Source organism: Muntiacus reevesi, chromosome 5 (assembly GCF_963930625.1).
Source record: "Muntiacus reevesi chromosome 5, mMunRee1.1, whole genome shotgun sequence".
Classification (NCBI taxonomy): Eukaryota; Metazoa; Chordata; class Mammalia; order Artiodactyla; family Cervidae; genus Muntiacus; species Muntiacus reevesi.
In genome coordinates this window covers 30,853,071-30,875,953 of record NC_089253.1, presented here as the reverse complement: position 1 = coordinate 30,875,953, position 22,883 = coordinate 30,853,071, and the positions used below count along the sequence as shown (strand labels likewise).

The window sequence follows — 22,883 nt, the reverse complement described above, 5'->3', positions numbered from 1 at the left end:
ACATTTTTTGCTTTTTTTCCTTGGCATTTGTCACCTATGGGTTCTATGATACTGGAATGTCTTCTAAGAATATCTTTCATGGTGTTTTTATAGACTAAAGTAACATTAAAAAAAATAAAAGACAAAAGCCAGGATTATATAAAGATGACCAAGATTCTGCCTTGCCATTAACCATGGATCCTTGTTTGAAAATTTAAAAAATTCTTCAAATGGTTGAGGAAATGTATGAAAATAAATGCATACATAGTCCAAGTCAGAAATCATTCCCATTCCTAAGTCTTTTCTTATTTTTTTTGGATGGGGGAGGGTAGTGATCAGTATTTGGTTCTACATAGTGTATTGCACGGGGAACTGTACTCAATGCTCTGTGGTGACCTGAACGAAAAGGAAATTCAAAAAGGAAGGGAATATATGTATACATATGGCAGATTCATTTTGGTGTACAGTAGAAGCGAATATAACATTGTAAAGCAGCTATACCCCAATAAAAATTAGTTTAAAAAATAGTCTTTTCTTATCTATGAATAATTCTTACTTATGGGTGATAGTTACTGTTCCATTAGGGAATCTTAATATATTTCCTTTTGTTTCCTGGCCACAGAGGCAGGGACCCCTCAACTCTTATGAAGACCCCCGAATGGCCTGTGGTTTCCAGTCGGCCTATCCTCCAGCAAGAGCTTGTTACCCGTTCTGGGAAGAGACAGCTACTCAGGAAGTACCCACTGGCCTTGAACACTGTGGCTCAGGTAGGAACATAGATGGAGGCTGAGACCGAGGGTAGAGCTGAGGGACCGAAGCAACTGGATGTGGGCTGCATCCTTTATCAATTGCCATCACAGCGGCCCTGGCTTCGGTGGGTCCTGGATGTTCTTGTTCTATGGGAAGTCCCGGAACTTGTCAGTCATTTTGAATGACTTTATCCTCCGGTGACAGAAAGACTAGACTCTAGGAAAGGGCCCACGGGGTGTTTCTTTACGTCTTCATTTTGTATATAGTTCTCTCCACGGTGCCTGTCCGGAGTTTTATTCCCTAAAACCTGGCTGTTAACAAAGGACTTAGAAGGTTTTTAATTATGACGTGTGAGCCCGATGGACAGAGGGTGTGTGAACCAGTCAGCCTTTGCTGCTGTTGTTGCTGTTCTAATTTTTATTGGAGTACGGTTGTCTTAGTGTTGTGTTAGTTTCTGCGTGTGTGAGCACGCGTCCTAAGCTGTGTCCAACTCTTTGTGACCTATGGTATGGACTCTATCCCACCAGGCTCCCCTCTCCACGGGATTCTTCAGGCAGGAATACTTGAGTGGTTACCATGCCCTCCTCCAGGGGATATCCCCAGCCCAGGAATCCAACTACATTGGCAGGTGGATTCTTTACCACTCGTGCCACGTGGGAAGCCCTATCATACAGCAAAGTGAATCAGCCATATGGATACACATATCCCCTCTTTATTTGAATTTCCCATTTAGGTTACCACAAAGCACTGAGTGGAGTTCCCTGAGTTACAGAGTAGGTTCTCGTTAGTTACTTATTTCATGAAGTGAAGTGAAAGTGAAAGTTGCTCAGTCGTGTCTGACTCTTTATGACTCCACGGAATTCTATACAGTCCATGGAATTCTGCCAGCCAGAGTACTGGAGTAGGTTCCCTTCTCCGGAGGATCTTCCTAACCCGGGGATTGAACCCAGGTCTCCCGCATTGCAGGCGGATTCTTTACCAGCTGAGCCACCAGGGAAGCCCAAGAATGCTGGAGTGGGTAGCTCATCCCGTCTCCAGCAGATCTTCCCAACCCAGGAATCGAACCAGGATCTCCTGCATCGCAGGCGTTCTTCACCACCTGAGGGACCTGTTTCATACATAGTATCAACAGTATATATATGTGGGGCCCAACCACCCAATGTATCCCACCCTCCTTTCTCGCCTTGGTGTCCATACGTTTGTCCTCTATAGTCAATCTTCTTACAGGACGTAATTTCTTTCATTTGTCTTCTCTTTCTATCATCCTCTTCCGCTCTGCCCTGCTCCGCGTTTGGCTTCTTTCTTCTCATCTGCTGCCTCTCTCCTCAACTCTTCCTCACAGGAGCTCCTCTCAGAATTCCTTTCACTCCGGACTTGCTGCTCACAGTGCTGCCCTCTGGTGAACAGGAACCACTCTCCCAAGGAGCAGACAAGTTCAAAGTCCATACCCCCGTTCTATTGTGCCAGAGTCATTGTGTTTCTCACAAATTCCACTGGTCCTTGCTAACTGGCTAACTTTCTTTGTTTTTTTTTGGTTTATTTGTGATACAACATGTAAAACCTTAATTTAGGGATCTTGAAATGATTGATTCTGACAGTAAGTTCAATTTTTCAAGAGGTCAGGTTATGATAACATATCCAGATACCAAAAAGCCACATTTGTTTTCTCCCAGGACGAATTCTTAGCATAAGAAATTTCATGACGCTTACATGTTGTGTGTGCGTGTTTAATGCTCAGTCGTGTCCAACTCGTTGTGACCCTTTGGACTGTAGCCCGCCAGGTGCCTCTGTCCATGGGATTTTTCGGGCAAGAATACTGGAGTGGGTTTTGTGACTTCCTCCTCCAGGGGATCTTCCTAACCCAGGGATAGAACCTACGTCTCCTGTGTCTCCCATATTGCAGGCAGATTCTTCATCCTCTGTTTTGATGAAGTGCCTAGGTGAAAAGCCACTGGAAACTAACTTAAATGCAACTTTTTTTTTGGTTCCATATCTCTTTACCTGAGAACACTATACGGCAAGGTATTTTTATAATAGTGGAGAAATAAAGAAAATATTTGTTTTGTTGCCTATGCTGTATCTTTACCCGAAATACACCGACAGACACAGAGTGAGATGTGGCAGCACTGGATGGGGGCTGAGAAGGCTGGGAGTTGGTTTGCAGTTGCCAGGTTCTCTTCCTGGGCAGAATGAAGTTGACCTTGTGTTCCCTGTCTTGACTCAATAGCCCTTGATCTTGGAGGTGTTCTTTGGCACTACCTTGGATCTCAGACAGGATAGCATTTGTGTCATCACTTTCTGCTTGACTCAGTTCCCCCCAAGGATAAACACAGAGGTCTCGGCTATTGACCCATTTCATGAGGCGGCACAGAGGATTTTATAGTTGTTCACAGGTTAGACTTAAGGACTTAAAGTTTTAAGAGATGAGAAAAGTGATCCTTTAAACAGCTAAACCATAAAAAAAAAAAAAAAAAGATTTTGTTTGTGTAAGCAAAAGATCAAAATGGTTTTGTCTATATTTGTATAATTCTTCAATCCTATTCATGCCACTAGGCTTTGAAGTCTTACATCTCCCTATGCAACAGAGATTAAAGCTGCCTTGCCTTAACGCTTTCAGCTCTGGATGGTGCTTCTGCGTGCTACCAATTTACAGTTTATTACATTTACTTAATACATCTTCTTAATAGTTGAGGTCATTTCCACACTCACTTGTAGCTTCAAATCAGAATACCTCATTTTCATCAGAAAAAGGCATGGTCCATCTCTTTCTTAGCTAAGAAGTACATAAATAAGTGAAGATGATTTTTCATTCTCCTCCTTGTCAAGTTTCCCAAAGGTAAGAGTTTTTACTTCAGGGCCAATGAGAGAATGTCTGTGAAGATCTTTAAGAACCTCAGGAAGAAGCTTCTTTATTTTTAAAAATTTTTTATATGGTATTGAGGTTTAGCCAATTAAACAATGCTTTGATATTTCAGGTGAACAGTGAAGGGGCTCAGCCATACATATACATGTATTCATTCTCCCCCAAACTTCCTTCCTATTCAGGCTGCCACATATTATTGAGCAGACTTATCTGTGCTATACTGTAGGTCTTTGTTGGCTATCCATTTTAAACACAACAGTGTGTACATGTCCATCTTAAACTCCTTAACTTATCCCTTCCCCCCACTCTTCCCCCCTGACAACCGTAAATTCCTTCTCTAAGTCTGTGAGTCTCTTTTGTAAGTTCATTTGTATCATTTCTTTTTAAATTCCACATATCAGGGATGCCATATGATACTTCTCCTTCTCTGTCTGATTTCACTCAGCATGACAATCTCTAGGTCCCCCCATGTTGCTGCAAATGACATTAATTCATTCTTTTTAATGGCTAAGGGTCACTGGAAAAAACCCCGATGGAGGAGAAGAGAGCGACGGAGTATGAAATGGTTGAATGGCATCATCGACTCAATGGATATGAGTTTGAACAAACTCTGGGAGATAGTGAAGGACAGGGAAGCCTGGTGTGCTGCAGACCAGGGGTCACAAAGACACAAAGAATTAGACATGACTGAGCGACTGAACAACAAATAGCGAGTAATACTCCGTTGTATATATGCACCACATCTTCTTTATCCATTCCTCTGTCGATGGATATTTATGTTACTTAGGGGGAAGCTGTTTTTAAAATGCTACGACTGATAGTCGTGCAAGAGAGTTTACTTTCCACAGTCTACCTCTTTAAGAAGGAAGCAGGAGTCACCTAGATTAGTGGCTCTTGGATAGGATGGGAAGATGAGGGCATTTAATAACCAGTCCTAAAATGACCTGGATTGTCATCAGCTGCAGCTCAGAAACTCTAGCCAGCTTCTATGAGGCAATGGTGGTTTGGTGGCGAACGTGATATCTGTAGTTCCCTGTATCCTAGGCTTCTTCTGATGGAAATATCTGGCAAAACCCCTGAGACTTCCCAGCCCCTCCTTTGCCTTCTGAGTTGTCCAGATGAAGGAAGGGGTTGCAGTGATTATTTCTGGGCTGTGGTCCAGCCCTCCTCAGTGATGGGTGTCCTTTGGAAGGAGATCTTGGGTTATAGGGAAGGGAGATGAAGACATGGACCAGTCGATGATTTCTCCAGCTGCAGCGCATTTCCTTGGAGATGTGTTGACTAAGAAAAAAAGAGAGAGAAAAATACGCTCCATTTTTTTTTTTTCATCTTCTTTTATCCTATTTATAACTTCAGTTTCCTTCCCGTCCTCCTGGCCACTCCCCAGCCCTGCTTCCATCTCACATTTGTGCTCTGAGAAGGGACGTAGGCTCTTCTGTCAGGACTACGCATCTGTCAGTGCCTGGGTTGCCGGCAGGAGGGGCCATCAAGGACCGATGAGGGTCCTTCCTCTGAATGTTGTTCCTGTTCCCAAAGGGACTGAGGCCGAGAGGGAGGGGAAGAGTGGAGGGAGGGAGGAGGGGGAGAGAATAAAGCTGAGAGAAAATGTGAGTAGGGGAGAGGTTATCAGGTGATGGGAACAGAATGCTCAGCAATCCAGACTAGTCACGAATTAGTTGGACAGAATAGCTGGTGAAAGGGGAAGAAAGAAGAGGTGTGTGGAAATAGAAAAGAAAAGTGGGTGTTAGTAGAAAGACAGAGGAACTCTAGGACAAGAGACCGAAAGATGAATGGGAAGGGAAAAGAAGGGGAGGGGCAGATACCATGAAAGAGAAAAAGAGATGAATCTGAGGACATTAACTCTACAGCTAAAAAGGGAAGCCACATTTGCATGCAATTGCCTATGCAGCTGTACATCTCTTCATGACAATCTTGTAGTCATCATTTTCTTTCATTTCTACCTCCTCCTCCCGCTTGCCTTTTCCCCCTCCTTCCCATCAGCCTGAAGCCATTAGCGACAGCCAATGGGGACAGAGAGTGGGGTTCTGCATGAATGAATGGGCTCTTTCTATCTTAGCCTCTCCTCATCCCTCTGTCGGGGAGCCTGGTGAATCAATGGAGCCCCTTACACGAGACACGGCTGAAATGTCTGTTGCTGTTTATAGTCTGACTGGAGTGGAGCCCACTGGCTCTGCCTTCACTCTGTTCCCTTCTTCTGTGTTGTCCCCCCATCTCAGTCCTTTCTCTCAATCATCGTAGCAAGAAGCATTTTTGTAAATGTCAGTCTCTTGTTCCCCGTCTCTGAGAACTCACTAACACTTCACTGCCTCTTACTGTCATGACCAGCTCCCATCCATGGCCCTGCGGAAGGGATGGAGTAGAAATGGCAAACTATTTTTAGACACAGACAGTGAGCTCAGAGTGGTGCCCAGACCCAGCTGGAGTCATGCAATGCCTGTTTTCCACTGGGAACCAGAAAAGTGACATCAGAGACCCATCTGAGCACCCAGGCCACACGACCGCGGTCCCTCCCATCTGCTGATAGCTGTCCATGTTTGACTTGAACCTCATAGCTCTGATGACCGTGAATGATAATCATGTGTACCAGAAACTATGACACACTTTCAGAGTGACATATTATCAAAGCATTTTTCATTTCAGGGATGGGTCTGTCTTGAATCAGCTAAGCTTACACAGGTGCTCTTTGACCAAAGTTCATTTTTGCAAAATAGTTGTTATGAGTTGGAAAGCATCTGCAGGTTCAGAATACAGTAAACCCAGCTTACCCTCATGGGAACGGACCTATGGCCTCATTACCATGGTCTTCGATTTGATAAGAGACAATGCTTTTTTTTTTCTTTTTGGATCATGCAATTTGGAATGTTTTTGGTCCTGGGTCACAGTAAAAACCTCATCTACCCACAGTCTTATTTCTCATTCTTCAGGAGAGAGGTGAAGTCTATGGTGAAGACTCCAACCTCTAGAATGGATGGCTTGGATCTGCCCATCAGCCCTTCCTAACTGTGTTGCCTTAGGCGACTTACTTTGTATTTCCATCTCCTCATCTAAACCAGTGTTTTCAAAGTGTTTCAGAGTCACTGGAGGGCTTGTTAAAATGCAGGTTGTGGGGGTTCTATCTCCAGGGTTTCTGATTCAGTGGGTCTAGGGTAAGCCTCAAAATTTGCATTTCTCCCAAAGTCTCAGTGGTGTTGCTGTTGCTGGTCTGAAGACTACACTTTGGGAACCACCAAGTTAATATGTGACAAGTGCAAAGCAATGCCGTCACTAAGCAAGCACGATATGAATGTTTGCCACTGTAACTCTTTGTCCTGAAGTGCCCAGGCATCCAGAAATGTCTGGGTATCTTTGAGTCAAAGTGACCCAGTGATGGGATGAACATTTTTATGGCCAGTGCATGCCCTGGAAACTGAGAAGAGACAGAAAGGGGAAGACTCATGTCTTGTCTCTTAGCAACTTTTATCCAAATGTGCATATGAGACTACATTTATGTGACATAAAGAAATGGTCCCTAGATGAAATATAACATTTATAAGATAAAGGTTAACCATTAAGTGTGTGACTTTGAATCTTGCCACAGTATGTAAAATTTCTAAAATACATTTACAAGCAAAAGGGTTGAACAAAAGAGTGTCTTCCCCAAATAAACTTAGGAAGTTCAAGTGGGAGACCGTACTGAAAGTCTGAGTTCACGGTCTCTCCCGAGCCAGACGGCCAGGCGGCTGGGAGAGATCAAACCTGGACCAGTGTTTGGAAAGGGCTATCGACAACCAGGTGGGAAGTTTCAGCAGGAAAAACAGATGCCTCTGACTTGGCTTTTAAGTGTTGAGAACATCGAGGGAATGCCAGAGAGACTTGTTAAATGGAGATTCACCTTGCTCTGAAATGTTTATTCTGCTAGCAGTCTTGTTCTTTCAGCTGATTATCTCAGATGGCCCTGTGATTTAAAAAAATGGTATTTTAAACTCTATCTGCTGCCCATATCTGTTCTTCCCTCATTCGGGGTATGTTTTCTTTTTTGAAAGGACCTGTTCTAGGTTCTTTGTTCTTCAAAAACAGTTCTGATCCTGTGTGTGTGGGTGTGCAGGCATGCATTTGTCTGGGATGTAGTAATATGGACCACTCCTCTCAGGGAAAATTTTGACCTCAGAATCCAACCTGGTAGTTGTGTCTGGAAGAGGGAAGCCGTAAGCCTGTCTCAAGTTTTAGCCTTTCACGGAAGGGGCTATAGTTGGGGCCAAGCTGCTGGACAAACTGCTTCCAGGGGATAGCGCTGCCAGAAGCTTGAAGCAGGAAACCCTCTCCCCACCTGCATCTCATCTCTGAGAGGACCAAAAACGGCTAGGAAGAGAGGCTTGGGGAAAGAGCAGCAGGTCTGCCTCCAGCTAGGAGAGCATTAGGAAGAGCATCCATGTGCAAAAACTAGCCTACACCCTGGTTCTATCATTTCGTTCTTCTGATCATGAGATCTTTACCAATGCCTGAACCTCTTCTCCATAACTGAAAGGTTACTGGATTGAATGGATTGAATTTGCTCCTATTTGCCAGTGTTACATTGTCCCATCCATCCTATTCACCCCCAACCCCACCACCTTGGTAGCTTTTCCAGTTTGTGCTGTTTCATACGCAGATTACCATCACTTCCAGTTAAAGTTTTTGAGTATAAACTGAAAGGTATTGAGTGTTAGCAAAGGGTTAGGGCAACCGTCCCCAACCTTTGTGGCACTAGGGACCAGTTTCATGAAGACAAATTTTCCTTGGACTGGGGGCTGGGGGATGGTTTCAGGATGATTGAAGTGCATTACACTTTTTTGTGCGCACTTTATTTCTATTATTACTACATCAGCTCCACCTCAGATCTTCAGGTATTAAATCCCAGTTTGGGACCCCTGGGTGACGGGGCTTGGTGAAAAGAGCAAGAATACACCTGGAATCTTGTTCTCTAACCTTTAATAGGCCCGATCATTACACTCATTTCAGAGTCTTGTGCTATTATGTGGAGTGCTATATTTCTACTTCAAGAGGTGTTATAGGATGTGATCAACAGATGCTACCTTTTCCTTACACCACCATCTAAGTGTGAATTTAAGTGACCTAAAGTCCTGAGTCTTGCCCGACCCTTAAGTCCTGAGTCTTGCCCACATTCATCCAGCCCCAGGCTGATTTTCTGACACCTGCCAATTTTTCCTTCCCATGTGTCCCCGTTTATAGAGAAATGAGAAGGGAGCCTGGTGAAAACCAGAAAGAGAAGCTACGGGTTAGAGAGTCCAGCAGCCCAGGGCAGGAAGGACTGTAAAGACCTTCCTAAATGTAAAACACCCCTGCAGTTCCTCTGAAGGGAAAGAAACCGAGTGGGACAAACCTGGTCCGGGGTTAGTGAATTACAACGGGGATGCGTGCGCTCTTTGGCAGTCCTCCAGGGCCTCCTCTCAAAAATCCTAGGAAGTAACTGCATTGCACTGGGAGTCCCAGGGGGCTGGGGAGAAAAAAGTTCTCTTAACTTTTTCAAACCACAAATATTTGGTCCGAGTTGGGAAAAGGTCCCTGAGGCACGGAGTTCTTATTGGATTCAAGCTGTCTGACCCCTCTTCGGGAACTCGGTGGGGGGAGCAGGGGCTGGGGACCCTGGTGGAGGCCGCCTGGCGTCAGCCCTCCCCTCCTCACCCCGCCGCCCCCGGTGAATGAAGTGCTGGTGGTGAGGGTGCGGGGGCTGCTGGTCGGCGGGGGAGGGATGCGCGGAGGCAGCCTGTTGTTCTCAGCGTCTGGCCGCCTGGAGACTTACTCTCTCCAGATGTTCGCTGTGTTTATAGCTGCTGAAGCAAGAGACCCAGCTCCTTCATTAATAAGTTTCTTTCCTGCGCTGTGGCCAGGGGTCTCAGCTCAAGGCTGCAGCTGGGGGAGGCGCGCTGGGGGGCAGGGACGAGGGGAGGCGCCCCTCCCCAGCGCCCCCGCCTCCGCGTCCCTCAACCCCCCCACCCCGCCTTCCTCCTCTGCAATCCTCCCAAAATACACGAGCACACAAAAAGAAAAACACCAGCAGATTTTTTATTTCAGAGAGTAAACACTTGGGCCGTGGGGGTCTGGAGGTTATGGGAAAAGAGGAAACCATCGGGCTAATCAGGCCGGCACACACTTCCCCTGCTGAAATAAAACAGAAATCATTGCTCCGCAGGCCGGCGGGTTAACCCCGGCGCTGCCAGCGAGGCGGGCGCACGCAGAATCCGCCCGAAGGGCGAGGCACGGCGTCCGGGACACGCTGCAAGACGCGGCTCCGGGAGAGGAGAGGGACGCGCGGCTTCGGCCACTCCATTCGGTCGGGGGAAGTACGACTGCCCCGAACCCGGCTTGAGAAAGAAAGAAACCGTTGGAACAGAAGAGATTGTGGGCATAGATTCAGTTTTGCAAGAGGCTGGAGGGAGTTCTAGATGGGTCGAGAGAAGATAGCGGGATGGGCAAGGGGCGTGGAGTTTGTGCGCACTGATTCGGTTGGGAAATGAACAAGGGAGTTGAGGCTGGCCTGGGCCCAGGTTCTAGCCCCGCCGCCTACCAGCTGTGCGACCCTGGCTGCCTCACTGACCCGTTCTGAGCCTCAGTGACCTCATATGTGATAGAATAATGCCTACCTCCCCGAATTATGGTGAGGAACAGACAACCGCATCGACGGTGGACGTGGTGTGCACCAGAGCGGGGCTGTCGGTTCATGAGTTCATAGATGACTTCAGACTGACCAAGGCCTTCCTCCCTCCCGCTTTCCTTCCGTTCTTCCTTCCTTCCTCCCTCTCTCCCTCCCCTCCCTCCTCCTCCTATTAAATGCCTTCAGCTTCCATCTTCACTCACTTGCCCCCTAGGCTGGCTGTCTGGAGATCGTAAATATCTCATGGGCCAGAGGTCATAGGTCAAACATGAGACCTAATTGCACTCTGAGAGAAATTACCTTCCCACTGATGTAGAGGGCAACCTTTGGCTCTCTCTCAGGCTGCCTGTGTAACAGGCCCATCCTCTCTGGTTCGGTCTCTGCCCCGCTTACAGTGGCCCAGTGAGCTGACCGGTCCCTCCACCCCATCACTGAGAATGAGTGGTGGATGCCTTCCCCACTGGGTTCCCCAACAGCCCCAGTTAAGAGTCATTCCCCGCATTTTTGACTCTTTTGGACTTTCTTGCAGATCTTTAGGATTTGTGTTCATCCTTGAAAGGTGACATTAAAAAAACAAAATTCAAAACTCCCAATGCCTGTGCCTCCTCAGACTTGCTAAACTGAACCTTGAGAAACAGAGGCAGTGATTTTCAGTATCTACAGAACCAGGGTTCTAGTTGCCTTTGCAGTTGTCGCGTGATTTCTTACCTGCTTCATACATGCTTTTTAAAAAAAATCAATCCTGACAACTTCTGCTGAGTCTTAGGCTTACAGAGTCTCATAGAGCAAGGGTGCTTCATGCAGATGTCTCAGAAACATGTCCCTCTGAAGTTGTGTGCAAGGGTGTTTTTAAGGGTTTGTAGCTTTCCTTGGATTCTCAAAGTGGTCTGACCTGGTCCCCCAGGAGGTTAAGAATTACCAGGGGAAAAGGTACCTTTGTAGCCCTAGCAGCACTTACCCTGTTATACTTGGCGAGTGTGCCAAGCACACTTTATTGAACTCACTTGAATTCCCTGCTAAAACTTCCTTCCTATCAACCCCTTCTGACCATTCTGGTCAGACCCAAGAGACTGTCTTTAAATCTGGAAATGGTTTCTATCCTATAGTCTTGGAAACATTGAGCATGGATGCTATGACTGAATTCCAGCCACTTCTCTCCTGTTTCCTTTTAAACACTCCCCTTTTACTGCATGCTCCTTAGAGTGATCTCTCCAAGTACCCACGAAGGGTGTGGATCTGTGGTCTCCACTGGAAGCTGCAGGTGAGATGGGGCAGAGCCCTTAGGATGACTCCGTAGGGGTGTCACACTGTGATCTGTTTCTCAAGGACTGGCCAGTGCATGGGAGATTTTCCCAGCATCGCTGTCTCATGCAGTGAGGGAAAATGAGCTGGAGGAACAGGGCTTCTGAAAGGGGGTGGAAATCCTGAGCCAACACCCCCTCCCACAAGATACAGAAACTAGGATGGCACATAGAGGTCCTTCACTCCTCATTCACTGCCTCCGATCCTGGTTGCCCTTTGCCATCTTCACCCTAATTTGTTCTTTGCCTGTTGATGGAACCACTGGCTGTTACATCCACTGCCACAAACTAACTTAGCCAAGTGGAGACCACTTTCGGGGTCTCAAATTGCCCCACCCTGGTAACCAACTTGGAGCAGCTGAGACAGCTCAGCGTTTCCTTGTTGGTCAGCCCAGATGGACATTTTTCACCAAGCAGGACCAACAGACAGCCTGCACCCCGCTGATAGACTGAACATTGGGTTTTATAATGAAAGTGGCTGAACTGCCTGTATCCTGTTCCTGGTCTGTTGAGACAAGACTGGAAATAATAGAAAAGTTGTTGTGAAATAGACATCTCATCAGTATTATGTACTTTGAACAATTAAAGTACCTGAACAGCAAAATCAACCTACCATGATGCAAAGTTTGGTTGACATTTAGTGATATTTTTGTGTTGTTTTGTTTTCAACATGGTCCAGATCCCTCAGACTTTTCAATGAGATATCTATGCTTATCTCTCTTCCTTGTTGCTTTTCTGCTGATCAATTAAAAAATTTAGAATGAAGAGTAAAAATAGTTCCTGTCTCATTCTGCTTCAATTTTAAATAATCTTATTGGAAGAAGTCCAACAATGACAAACCTAGACAGTATATTAAAAAGCAGAGACATTACTTTGCCTACAAAGGTCGGTATAGTCAAAGCTATGGTTTGTCCAGTAGTTATGTATGATCCATGTGAAAATTGGGCCATAAAGAAGGCCAAAGAATTGATGCTTTTGAACTGTGGTGTTGGAAGAAGACTCTTGAGAGTCCCTTGGACTGCAAGGAGATCAAACCAGTCAATCCTAAAGAAAATGAATCCTGAGTATTCTTTGAAAGGACTGATACTGAAGCTGAAGCTCCTATACTTTGGCCACCTGTTGTGAAGAGCCGATTCATTAGAAAAGACCCTCATGCTGGGAAAGATTGAAGGCAGGAGGAGAAGGGGATGACAGAGGTTAAGATGGTTGGATGGCATCACCGACTTGATGGGCATGAGTTTGAGCAAGCTCCGGGAGATGGTGAAGGACAGGAAAGCCTGGTGTGCTGCAGTCCATGGGCTCTCAAAGAGTCGGACACGACTGAGGGACTGAACAACAGCAGGAAGTCCGGGAAAAGACCTGCCTTCTTTCTAGACCAATTTGAGAGGTAGAATAATGGCCATTCATTAAATACTTTCTGTCTGCTAAAGATCACACATGTGATACTCCTAGGAAGGAAATATTATTCCCATTTTACAGATGAGATGAATGAGGCTCAGAGAGATCAAGTCACTTCCCTCAATAAATCTAGCTATACTATTGGGAGGTGGGGAGAGGGTCAGTTAAACTGAGATCTTCCCCCAAAGCCCATGCTCTTAACCATAATACAAACTTTGCTGCCTGATATTTTTTTTAATTACAGATATTTATCTATTTATGTCTGTGCTGGGTTTTCGTTGCTGTGTGGGCTTTCTCTAGGGGCAGTGAGCGAAGGCTCCTCTCTAGTTGTGATGGGCAGGTGTCTCCTTGTGGTGGCTTCTCTTGTTGTGGAGCATTGCATCTAGGTGCTCAGGCTTCAGTAGTTGTGGCTCATGAGCATAGTTGCTCCGCAGCATGTGGGATCTTCCCAGACCAGGGATCAAACCCGAGTCTCCTGGATTGGCTTCCCTGCTGGCTCAGGTGGTAAAGAATCTCCCTGCAATATGGGAGACCCAGGTTTGATCCCTGGGTTGGGAAGATCCCCTGGAGAAGAAAATGGCAACCCACTCCAGTATTCTTGCCTGGAGGATCTCATGGACAGAGGAGCCTGGCGGGATACAGTCCATGGGGTCCGAAAAGAGCCGGACATGACCGAGCGAACCCTCACTCCTGGATTGGCAGGTGGATTATGGAAGGTGGATTCTTAACCACTAGACACACCAGGCAAGTCCCCAAACATTTCTTCATTGTCACCTCAGTCCTGGTGGCTGATGTCCACCCTGTAGAATGAGATAATACATGCATTCATAGTTTCCCCACAAACTGGAAACTCCTAAAAACCTTGCCGGAGGAAACGGGTGTCTGCGGTCTATATTTTGGACCCTTCTCTCTGGTTTCTTTTGGTCCAGCAGTGGTTCCTCGAGGGCACGGAAGGGCAAGGCCATTCCTAAAGCTGCGGTGGAGGATGGTGTCTTTCGCGGGCATTCGCTTAGGGTCTGTCACCAAAGTTTGGCCTCCCTGTGCCCCCATCCCGCTTCCTCACCAACCCGAGTCGCTGAACCTGACTCCACCCTGAGAAGTTCCTGAAAGGTTTATCCCCTGAAGCTCTCCACAGTGTGGGCAGCACGTGCTGAAGTTTACACAGACTCTCCCGGCCGCTGAATAGAGGGACTAATTGTGGGGAGGCTGCTTTTCAGCACACAGGATGGGCTGTTCTCTATGGGTTTTACTATCAAAAGGCTTTTAAAAGTGCAGCGGAGCCATTGTTGAATATTTCACAATGAATTAAATACCATTTCTCTCCTCACAGCTGTTCTATGTGAGCGAGTGGAGAGTGCTTTTTTTTTTCCTGGCAGAAGACGTCTGCTGTATAAACCTCAGCACTGGGGTAATGAGATTATTTGTGTGCGGATTCTTTAGGAAAAGCATTTCTTTATTTTAAACTCAACGTGATGTGGGACTGCTGCTGAGGAGCCGAGAGGGAGAGCCTGGGAGAAGAATGGGATTGAAATGTCTCCAAGCAGGACTGGGAAAGGCAGGGGTGAGGGGCCCTGGGACCAGACCTCCAGCCTCCGTACATTCATCCACATTTCCCCAGGGCCACCTCATCTCCCAGCCCTACTTGCTGGGCTCTGGAGGAGGGAAATTCCGTCTAGTTTTTTTAGTAACAATTAATCACTTTTCCATCTGCCCTTTCAAAATTCCTTCCTGATCTCACAAGTTTTTAGTGGCATTGAAGGAACTTTGTTTTGCCTTCTACCTATTTTTGTATCAAGGAGGATTTAGAAACTTTTAAGTTGTAAAAGACACAAAGAAAGCAGCTTTCTTGTAACATTGACAGCGGTTTCCACAATTAGGACATATTTGACCTTACTGTTGCTAGAACATAAAGTGCCAGAACATAAAGTGCTCCATGGGGTATCCACTCATCTCCCCTTGCTTTAATAACATTTGCTCACCAATGGCCTCTTCATTGCCTTCCATAGACATCAGGCTTCAGGTAAGCAGTGAATTGCAACTAAGTATAAAATTGATTAAGATTAAATACTAGCATAGCCTTAACTCTTCTTAAAGTATCACTGAGGAGTTACCAGCTGTTCTTTAGATCTACTGAAGATCAAGTAAAAAACAGGACAAAAATGGGAAAAGGAGGGATTTAGATTAGCCATGGTGAAATTTAACTCTAAAATCCATTATTAAAGGACTTTTCGATTTGCTTCTCCCTTCAAATACATTTCAGGATATTTCAGAAGCAGTCTAAGTAAATTTCTTTTTTTATTATTAAACTTCTGCTTCTATCACAGAAGACAAAAATTTTAAGCCTTTTAAGAGAATTTCAAGGAAATGTTTAAGGACTCTATCCAAAGGGAAAGAGCAGATTGAACAGTAAAAGAAATCTATTGACTTTAAGACTAATCTTTTGCTTCTGCTTCAGCTGGTGAAGTAAAAATTGGACTCAGGCTAGATGAGCTAGCATGACAACCCACTCCAGTGTTCTTACCTGGAGAATTCCATGGACTGAGGAGCCTCGTGGGCTACAGTCCACGGGGTTGCAAAGAGTCGGACACAATTGAGAGAGTAACGACTATGACCAGGTGTGCTGACTTGAGAACCCCGTAAGATTTGGGGGCAGAGGACAGAAAGTTTGAAATGTGATTCTGAAGTTCTCCCATGTTGATCACTTACTCTCTTCATTTCTCCAGTTTCCCAGCACCTATGACAGAATGGGCAGATGAAAGTTAATCATCCTTTCCTCCCTGTAACAGATGGAAAGACCTGCTGGAAAGGCAAGAGAGAACCTATGCTGTTTTAGTTGCTTTGAGAAGCCGGCTCTTTTGTGTACTCTGCTACGTGTACATATACCAGGCTTTGTTTACTTTTGTGTAATAATCACTATAAAAATAATACATGTCTTTAAAGAAAATGTGTCAATTGAGGAGTGGGTGGAAGGGAGGTTCAACAGGGAAGGGATACATACATACATACGTACATATATATCTATCTGTATCCTGATTCTTTGTTGTATAGCAGAAACCAACAAAATATTGTAAAGTGGTTATACTCCAATAAAAAAAGAAAAAGAAAGAAAAGGTGTAAATTAAAGAATAGGAAGAATGGTGGGGTTGCAGGAGAAAGCAGTTTAGTCTCATCACTAATGGTTAACATGTTGAAGTCCCTTCTGTATATGTTTCTGTGAAGACCTCCCCTGGATATCACAGGGACATCTCAGTACCCCTGAGCGCATCACTTGCTCCTCTCCCTCTGTGGGAAACCTATCTTTACCCTCTACTCCACTGTCCCCAGGCTGGAAAGCAGAGAGTTTCTTATTCACTCCCTGCTTTGTGCCTTAACCCCTATGTTGGTCAAGGGTCTTTTTGTTTGCAAGTGGCAGAAACCTGGCTCAACTGGCTTAATTTTAGCAGGGAATTCATTGAGTCATAGAACTGAGAAGTCCAGTAGTAGAGTCAGCCTGTGGAACTCTAAGAAATTAAGTCATCTTGTCAATTCATCCCCTTTCTCCTCCTCCCTCTCCTCCTCCTGACCCCCTTTTTCCTCTCTCTCCTCCCCCTCTCCCTCCCCGGGGATCCTGTACTGGCAGAAGAGGAGGAACCTCTCGAGAGATGACCATTTTATCCCTCAGATTTAGCTTAGTCACAGGTCTGTCCACTTTATTTTCTAAACATCTCCTCTATTTATCCCATCTTCTGATTACTGTCAATGCCTTCAGGCCCTAGAGTTGAGTCCCTGTATTGTAGAGACCATCATAAGTACACTGCAGACCCTAATTTGTCTTCTTTTTTCGTGATGGGACCGGATGCCATGATCTTCGTTTTTTGCATGTTGAGTTTTAAGCCAGCTTTTTCACTCTCCTCTTTCACTTTCATCAAGAGGCTCTTTAGTTCTTCATTTTCTGCCATTAGAGGTGTATCATCTGCATATCTGAGGTTGCTGATATTTCTTCTGGCAATCTTGATTCCAGCTTGTGCTTCATCCAGCCTGGCATTTGGCATCATGTACTGTGCATAAAGTTAAATAAGCAGGGTGACAATATATTGTCTTGACATACTCCTTTCCTAATTTGGAACCAGTCTGTTGTTGCCTGTCTGCTCTAACTGTTGCTTCTTGACCTGCATACAGGCTTCTCAGGAGGCTGGCAAGGTGGTCTGCTATTCCCATCTCTTTAAAAATTGCACTGGTTTAGGGTCTCAGTTTACCTTGGTTATGCATGCTCAACCATGTCCTACTTGTTGCAACCCCCTGGAGTGCAGCCCACCATGCTCCTCTGTCCCTGGGATTTCCCAGGCAAGAATGCTGGAGGGGGTTGCCATTTCTTCCTCCAGGGGATCTTCCCGACCCAGGGATCAAACCTGTGTCTCCTGCATCTTCTGCATTGGCAGGCAGATTCTTTACCACTGTGCCACCTGGGAAGTCGTACCTTGGTTAGAGCTCTTTTGTTCTGTCCTTCATCTATCAGCACGTACATATTGAGCTCTTATTCTGCACAGAGTATTGGGGCCACAAAATAGAGTGACGTCCTTTTTCTCAGGAAGCATCAGCAGAGCCTTGGTGGGGAGCTAAGGAGGACATGACTACACCTGGACAATTGGGTGAGCCCTGGAGAGTAGGGATGATAAAGACAATGTTTCTGCTTTAGACCCGGTAAGGAGTGTTAAACACAGCAGGGCTCCCCATGTCCTCTTTCAAAACTGTTTGGAAAGGCAGGTGGGCAGGGGGACTTGGCCTTGAGTTTCATTCATTTGTCCAAACTTGGTCAGCAGAACGGGACAGGGAGCTTGATTTGAAAAGAGGTTGCGTTACTGATGTTTAGAACAGTGGCCGCTCCTGCTCTGCTTTATGTATCCTGGTTCCTCGTTCATCTTTCCTCCTTTCCACTCTGCTGATGTTCACCTCTCTGGCCCGAATCTGCCCGCCTCAGGGTGAGTTTACACACCACCCGGGCTTCCAACCTGCGTGAGACGTCCCATCCCTGGGGTCTGCGGCTCCTCACTTCATTAGCGTTGCCAGTGTTTATAAAGCCAGGAGATAATATTTTTAGGTTCCATTCGGAGTTTCCCGGGCAGCCTCTCTTTAAGCCACTTAGAAAGTTTAGAAAAGAAGGTCACAGAAATGTTAGATGTTTTTCCACTGAACTTTGGTTAAGCAAACGGTCTTGGGATGATGTTCACAGACTCTTCTGGGCAACCGTGAAGACTGAAAATTCTTTTTCTCTTTTGTTTGTCTTGCTTCACCTCTGGAAAAGCAGTGTTTTTTTTTTCTTTTTTTTTAATTGAAATAAGCTTTATTGAGATATAATTCATATATGGTACAATTCACCCATTTAGAGTGTACAATTTAAAGAGTTTTAAAGATATTTACAGTATCGTGCAACCATTGCCATGATTTAATTCTAGAACATTTTTGTCCCTCCTAAAAGGAATGTCATCCTCATTAACAGTCAAACCTAGTCTTCTTCCCTCTCCCCCTCCCCAGCCCCATGCCCTAGTAGCCACTAGCCTAATTTTGCCTTTATACATTTGCCCTTTCTGGACTTCTCTTATAAATGGAGTCATACAATATGGGGGTTTTTGTGACTGATTCTTTCACTATTTTCAAGGTTCATTCATGTTGTAGCATGTATCGGTAACTCATCCTTTTTAAATCGCAGAATACTGTTCTGTTACATGGATATGCCCCAACTTCTGTGCCCATCATTTGATGGACATTTGTTTGCACTTTGTATCTGTTAGAAATAATCCTGCTATGAGCATTCATGTGTACTTTTTTGTGTGAACATGTTTTCATTTTTCTTGGGTTTATGCCTAGAAGTGGAATTGCTGGTCATATGGTAACTTGATGTTTAACTATTTGTGGAACTGACAGACCGATTTCCAAACTGGCTGCACCATTTGACATTTCTGCCAGCAATGTACAAGTGTTCCAATCACTACATATCCTCACCTAGACTGGTTAGTGTCTGTCTTTTTGATAGATCTCATAGAGGTTATGAAGTAGTGTCTCACTGTGGTTTTAGTTTGTGCTTCCTTAATGATTAGGAACATTTGTTCATATGCTTATTGACCATTTGTATATCTTCTTTGCAGAAACATCTATTTGAATATTTACCCATTTAGTTATTTCACCCATTTCAGTTCCATACATGTGTGTGTTCAGTTCCTCAGTCATGTCTGACTCTTTGTGACCCTGTGGACTGTAGCCCACCAGGCTCCTCTGTCCATGGAGTTCTCCAGGCAAGAATACTGGAGTGGGTTGCCATTCCCTTCTCCAGGGGATCTTCCAGATCCAGGAATGGAACCGCCATCTCTTGCATCTCCTGCTTTGGCAGGCAGATTCTTTACCACTGTCCCACATATGTGTGTGTGTGTGTGTGTGTGTGAGATTTGGAACTAAATATTTTCTCTGCTAATATGAGTTGCTGTTTTAGGTTCTTGATGTTATATTATGCAGCACAAAAGTTTTTAGTTATGATTAGCCCAATTTCTTTCTTTTGTTTGTTTTGTTTTTCATTGTTGTTTGTGCTTTTGGTGTCATATGTAAGAAATCATTGCCTAATGCAATGTTGTGGAGATTTATGCATTCTTGTAAGAATCTTATAACTTTAGCTCTTAGGTTCAAATTGAGGATCATTTTGAATTAATTTTTGTGTATAGTGTGAATAAGGGATCTGATTTTTTTCTTTTGCATATTTATATCTTATTGTCCCAGCACTATTTGTTAAAGAGACTTTTCTTTCTTTGTCTTGGCCCTTTTATAAATAGATATTTTTAAATACATAGGCCACTTATGTTTATGAGCTGTCTTCTTAATCTATGGCATAAATAATAACTTGTATTAAGTGGTCATTCAACATTATTCACTGCAGTAAATGAGTATTTTTTGATTTCTAGTGAACTTAGTGGGTTGCAGATATCTGAGTTCTAGTTTGGAATGCAATTTTTTTAATCTGAAAAATATCCCCAAATTGCCATTTATTATTTATTTTGAGCCAGATACTGTTGAATATTTTACATATATTATCTTATTTAAATATGACAAGAATATCCTGTGTTATTATTAGCTCCATTTCATAGACGAGGAAGCTGAGCTTTATGTAGTTGAAGTAGCTTGCCAAGAGGTACACCTTTTGTAAGTTACAGACTTCAGCTCAGCTCAGCCTGATTTTGTAGCTTAGTGTTAAACACTGTGCTGGGACTTGGGCAAGCTATGTGGAATATTAATAACTAGGAATAAAAACAGAAAGCAACCACTATGTGTGCAATTTGTGAAGAATGCAAAATCTGAAAGTCTAGTTATGTTAAATGATGCTCAATCTTCACATCTCTAGGAACATAATACCTTCCCCCGACCTTCTCTATTGCAATTAAACCAAGACAAATCAAGTATTTAATTTTGAAGTTACTTCAGTGTATTTTAACTCCAAGAAGAAAAAAAAAATTCAGCAGACTCTTTAAGGAAAAAGTCATCATGATTTTATGCACTACTTGTATCAATCTCAACTTAATGCAAGTGTGTTTGCCAAGAAATCCATATTTCTTTTTTCATCCTTTTGGTTTTTATATTTGATAAGTTTTAAAAAAAAAAGTCACTAACAGTTGTCTGGAAAACACCCCAAGCTCACAGAGTTGATCACATGAAAGACTTTTAATAAAATTAGTATGTTCAGTTTGGGTGTCTTGAAGGAATAACCATTGTGAACCCAAGTGAAGTAAAAATGCCAGTTATAATGTTGAAGGTGTCAACACACAGAAGACCTGAAATCACCCCCCATGTCCTCTTCCCTATCCCTCTTCTCTTTCTTCCTTCTTTCCAGTGCTCACTTGCCTTTGGTGGAGAATTTGGGGTCTGTGACTTTACAACAATGGAGCGTTTCCCAGAAGGCATTCTTTGTATGTTTCTAATGCCATGTTCTACTTGTCATGAAGTCTCTACTGGAACGTGTTATTATAAAATCTCAATAAACATATATAACTGGGGGGAGAAGTATCAGAAAGATGAGTTTTGTGACCAGCTGCTCTTATTGCTGCTCCGTCCGCACATTTTCCTGCAGCAGCTGCAAGGAGACGCGAGGTGTCCGAGCAGAAGTCCTCCTCTTCATCTCCGTCTCTCTCACCCCTGCGTTCCCATGGGAAGGGATCTGACGCCTCCCTCCCCTTCCCCTTCATCCCTAATCCAGACCTGACTCCTCTGGTTTACGCAGAGCTCCGGCAGACGCATCACTTGGGGCCCTACTGTGTCCTCCTCCCGAGGCGGCTTCGCTTGGTTCTCTTTCGAGTAGAGATAGGTAGGACCACGGGTCACAAAGAGTTGGACACAACTGAGCGACTATCACTTTCACTTTCATGGGTAGGGATTAATGCCTGAATCATCTTCTCTCTGCTGCCCTATGCCTTCCCTCCTTCACCCCATACTTTCTTGGTGGGAAAATGATGACTCGCTTTGTGATGTGTAAGTGATAAAGGTCAAACAAGAAATTAGAGAAATGATAACACAAGACTTGGCAGGAGAAAACCACATTTGAAAGTCTCCGAGTGATAGAGGAGAGTAACTTGGGACCCAGGAATCATCTAAAAGAGTTGCATGAATGTGCACCTTCAGTATTTTGCATGCTGACTTGGGTCAGAGTCATGCAAACTTGGAAAGTCTTTATACCCTGGACAAATGCTCTCTGCTGAGAGCCTGAATGCCTCCCTCCTCTTGGACACCTCTCAGAGGTGCTAGGAGGTGCGGATGGAAGTGACTTTCCAGGCTACAGAAGGTAATGAAAGAAAGTGAAAGTTAGTCATTTAGTCGTGTCTGACAGAAGGTAATACTTCGCTGTTATTTCTGTCAGAGGAGAGAAGCCATGCCAACTCAATTTTGGTTCTGAGATTTGGCACATAAAGGACTTAAAATGACCCAAACTCTGTGAATAGTGTGAAAGGGGTGTCTCCTAATTGCTTAGAATCATAAGGCAGCTTACCCTGAAGTCATTGCTTAAATAACCTGCTAACTGAAATATAGTGATACGAACTATCAACACAACAGCTCCCTACAGTCCCTTCCAAGATCTTCCTGCTCCTAATAAGAGGTTTCTTGTGTGTCTTGCTTTGTCTATATTATGCTTTCTAATATTGCTCCAAACCATAATTGGATTTAGAAAGGGGCTATTGGTATCACACATAATGTATGCTATTTGCTAAGACTTTAATCATATTGTGTTTACCCCACTGTACTTAATTCTTGTACCCACTGTCTTCATGACAGTAGTCATCATAATACATATTTCTTAGTAGTCATTCACAATACCTATTTCTTATCTTTATGTTCCTATTCTTTGATTCAAGTGTATTGATTATATTCCTCTGATAGTTCTACTTGATGAATGCTATGGGATTCACATTAGTGGTAAAGAATCTGTCAGCCAATGCAAGAGATGTGGGTTCCATCCCTGGGTTAGGGCTATCCCCTGGAAGAGGAAATGGCAACCCCACTCCAGTATTCTTGCCTGGAAAATACCATGGACAGCAGAGCCTCGTGGGCTATAGTCCATGGGGTCACAAAGAGTCAGACACGTGTGAGCTACTGAGCACATACACATACATACATGTGGTATTCACACCTACCTTCATTTCTTCTCTTTCTACCATGTTTTCTATTTATTTTTGTGGTTAACTGTTTATTCCTGCCATGTAGTTTATATAATCTGTCCTTGATAAAATAACAGTGAGCTTGACGCTAACTGGCTGCTTTGTAGTCATACCAAATGATACTTTGAGGAAAAAGATCACAATGAAAATGCAGGTTGATTTGTCTTTGTTTATTATCCTGCTTTATCCATATCTTCGAGGTTGTGTATGAGTCTTCCTTAAGGCGAGATCTGAGAATGAAGTCACACTGTGGTAAAGGAGAGTAATAAAGAGCC

The 22,883-nt window shown here is 44.4% G+C and overlaps 1 protein-coding gene across 1 annotated transcript in view; it reads left to right on the top strand.

The window, feature by feature from the left end:
• The window catches only part of ETS1 (ETS proto-oncogene 1, transcription factor), a 140,803-nt gene that overhangs the window by 29,988 nt on the left and 87,932 nt on the right, over nucleotides 1-22,883 (top strand). The window contains exon 3 of the mRNA XM_065937391.1: nucleotides 602-746. Within this exon, the coding sequence (XP_065793463.1) occupies nucleotides 602-746 (145 nt within the window). The remainder of the gene's footprint in view (nucleotides 1-601; nucleotides 747-22,883) is intronic.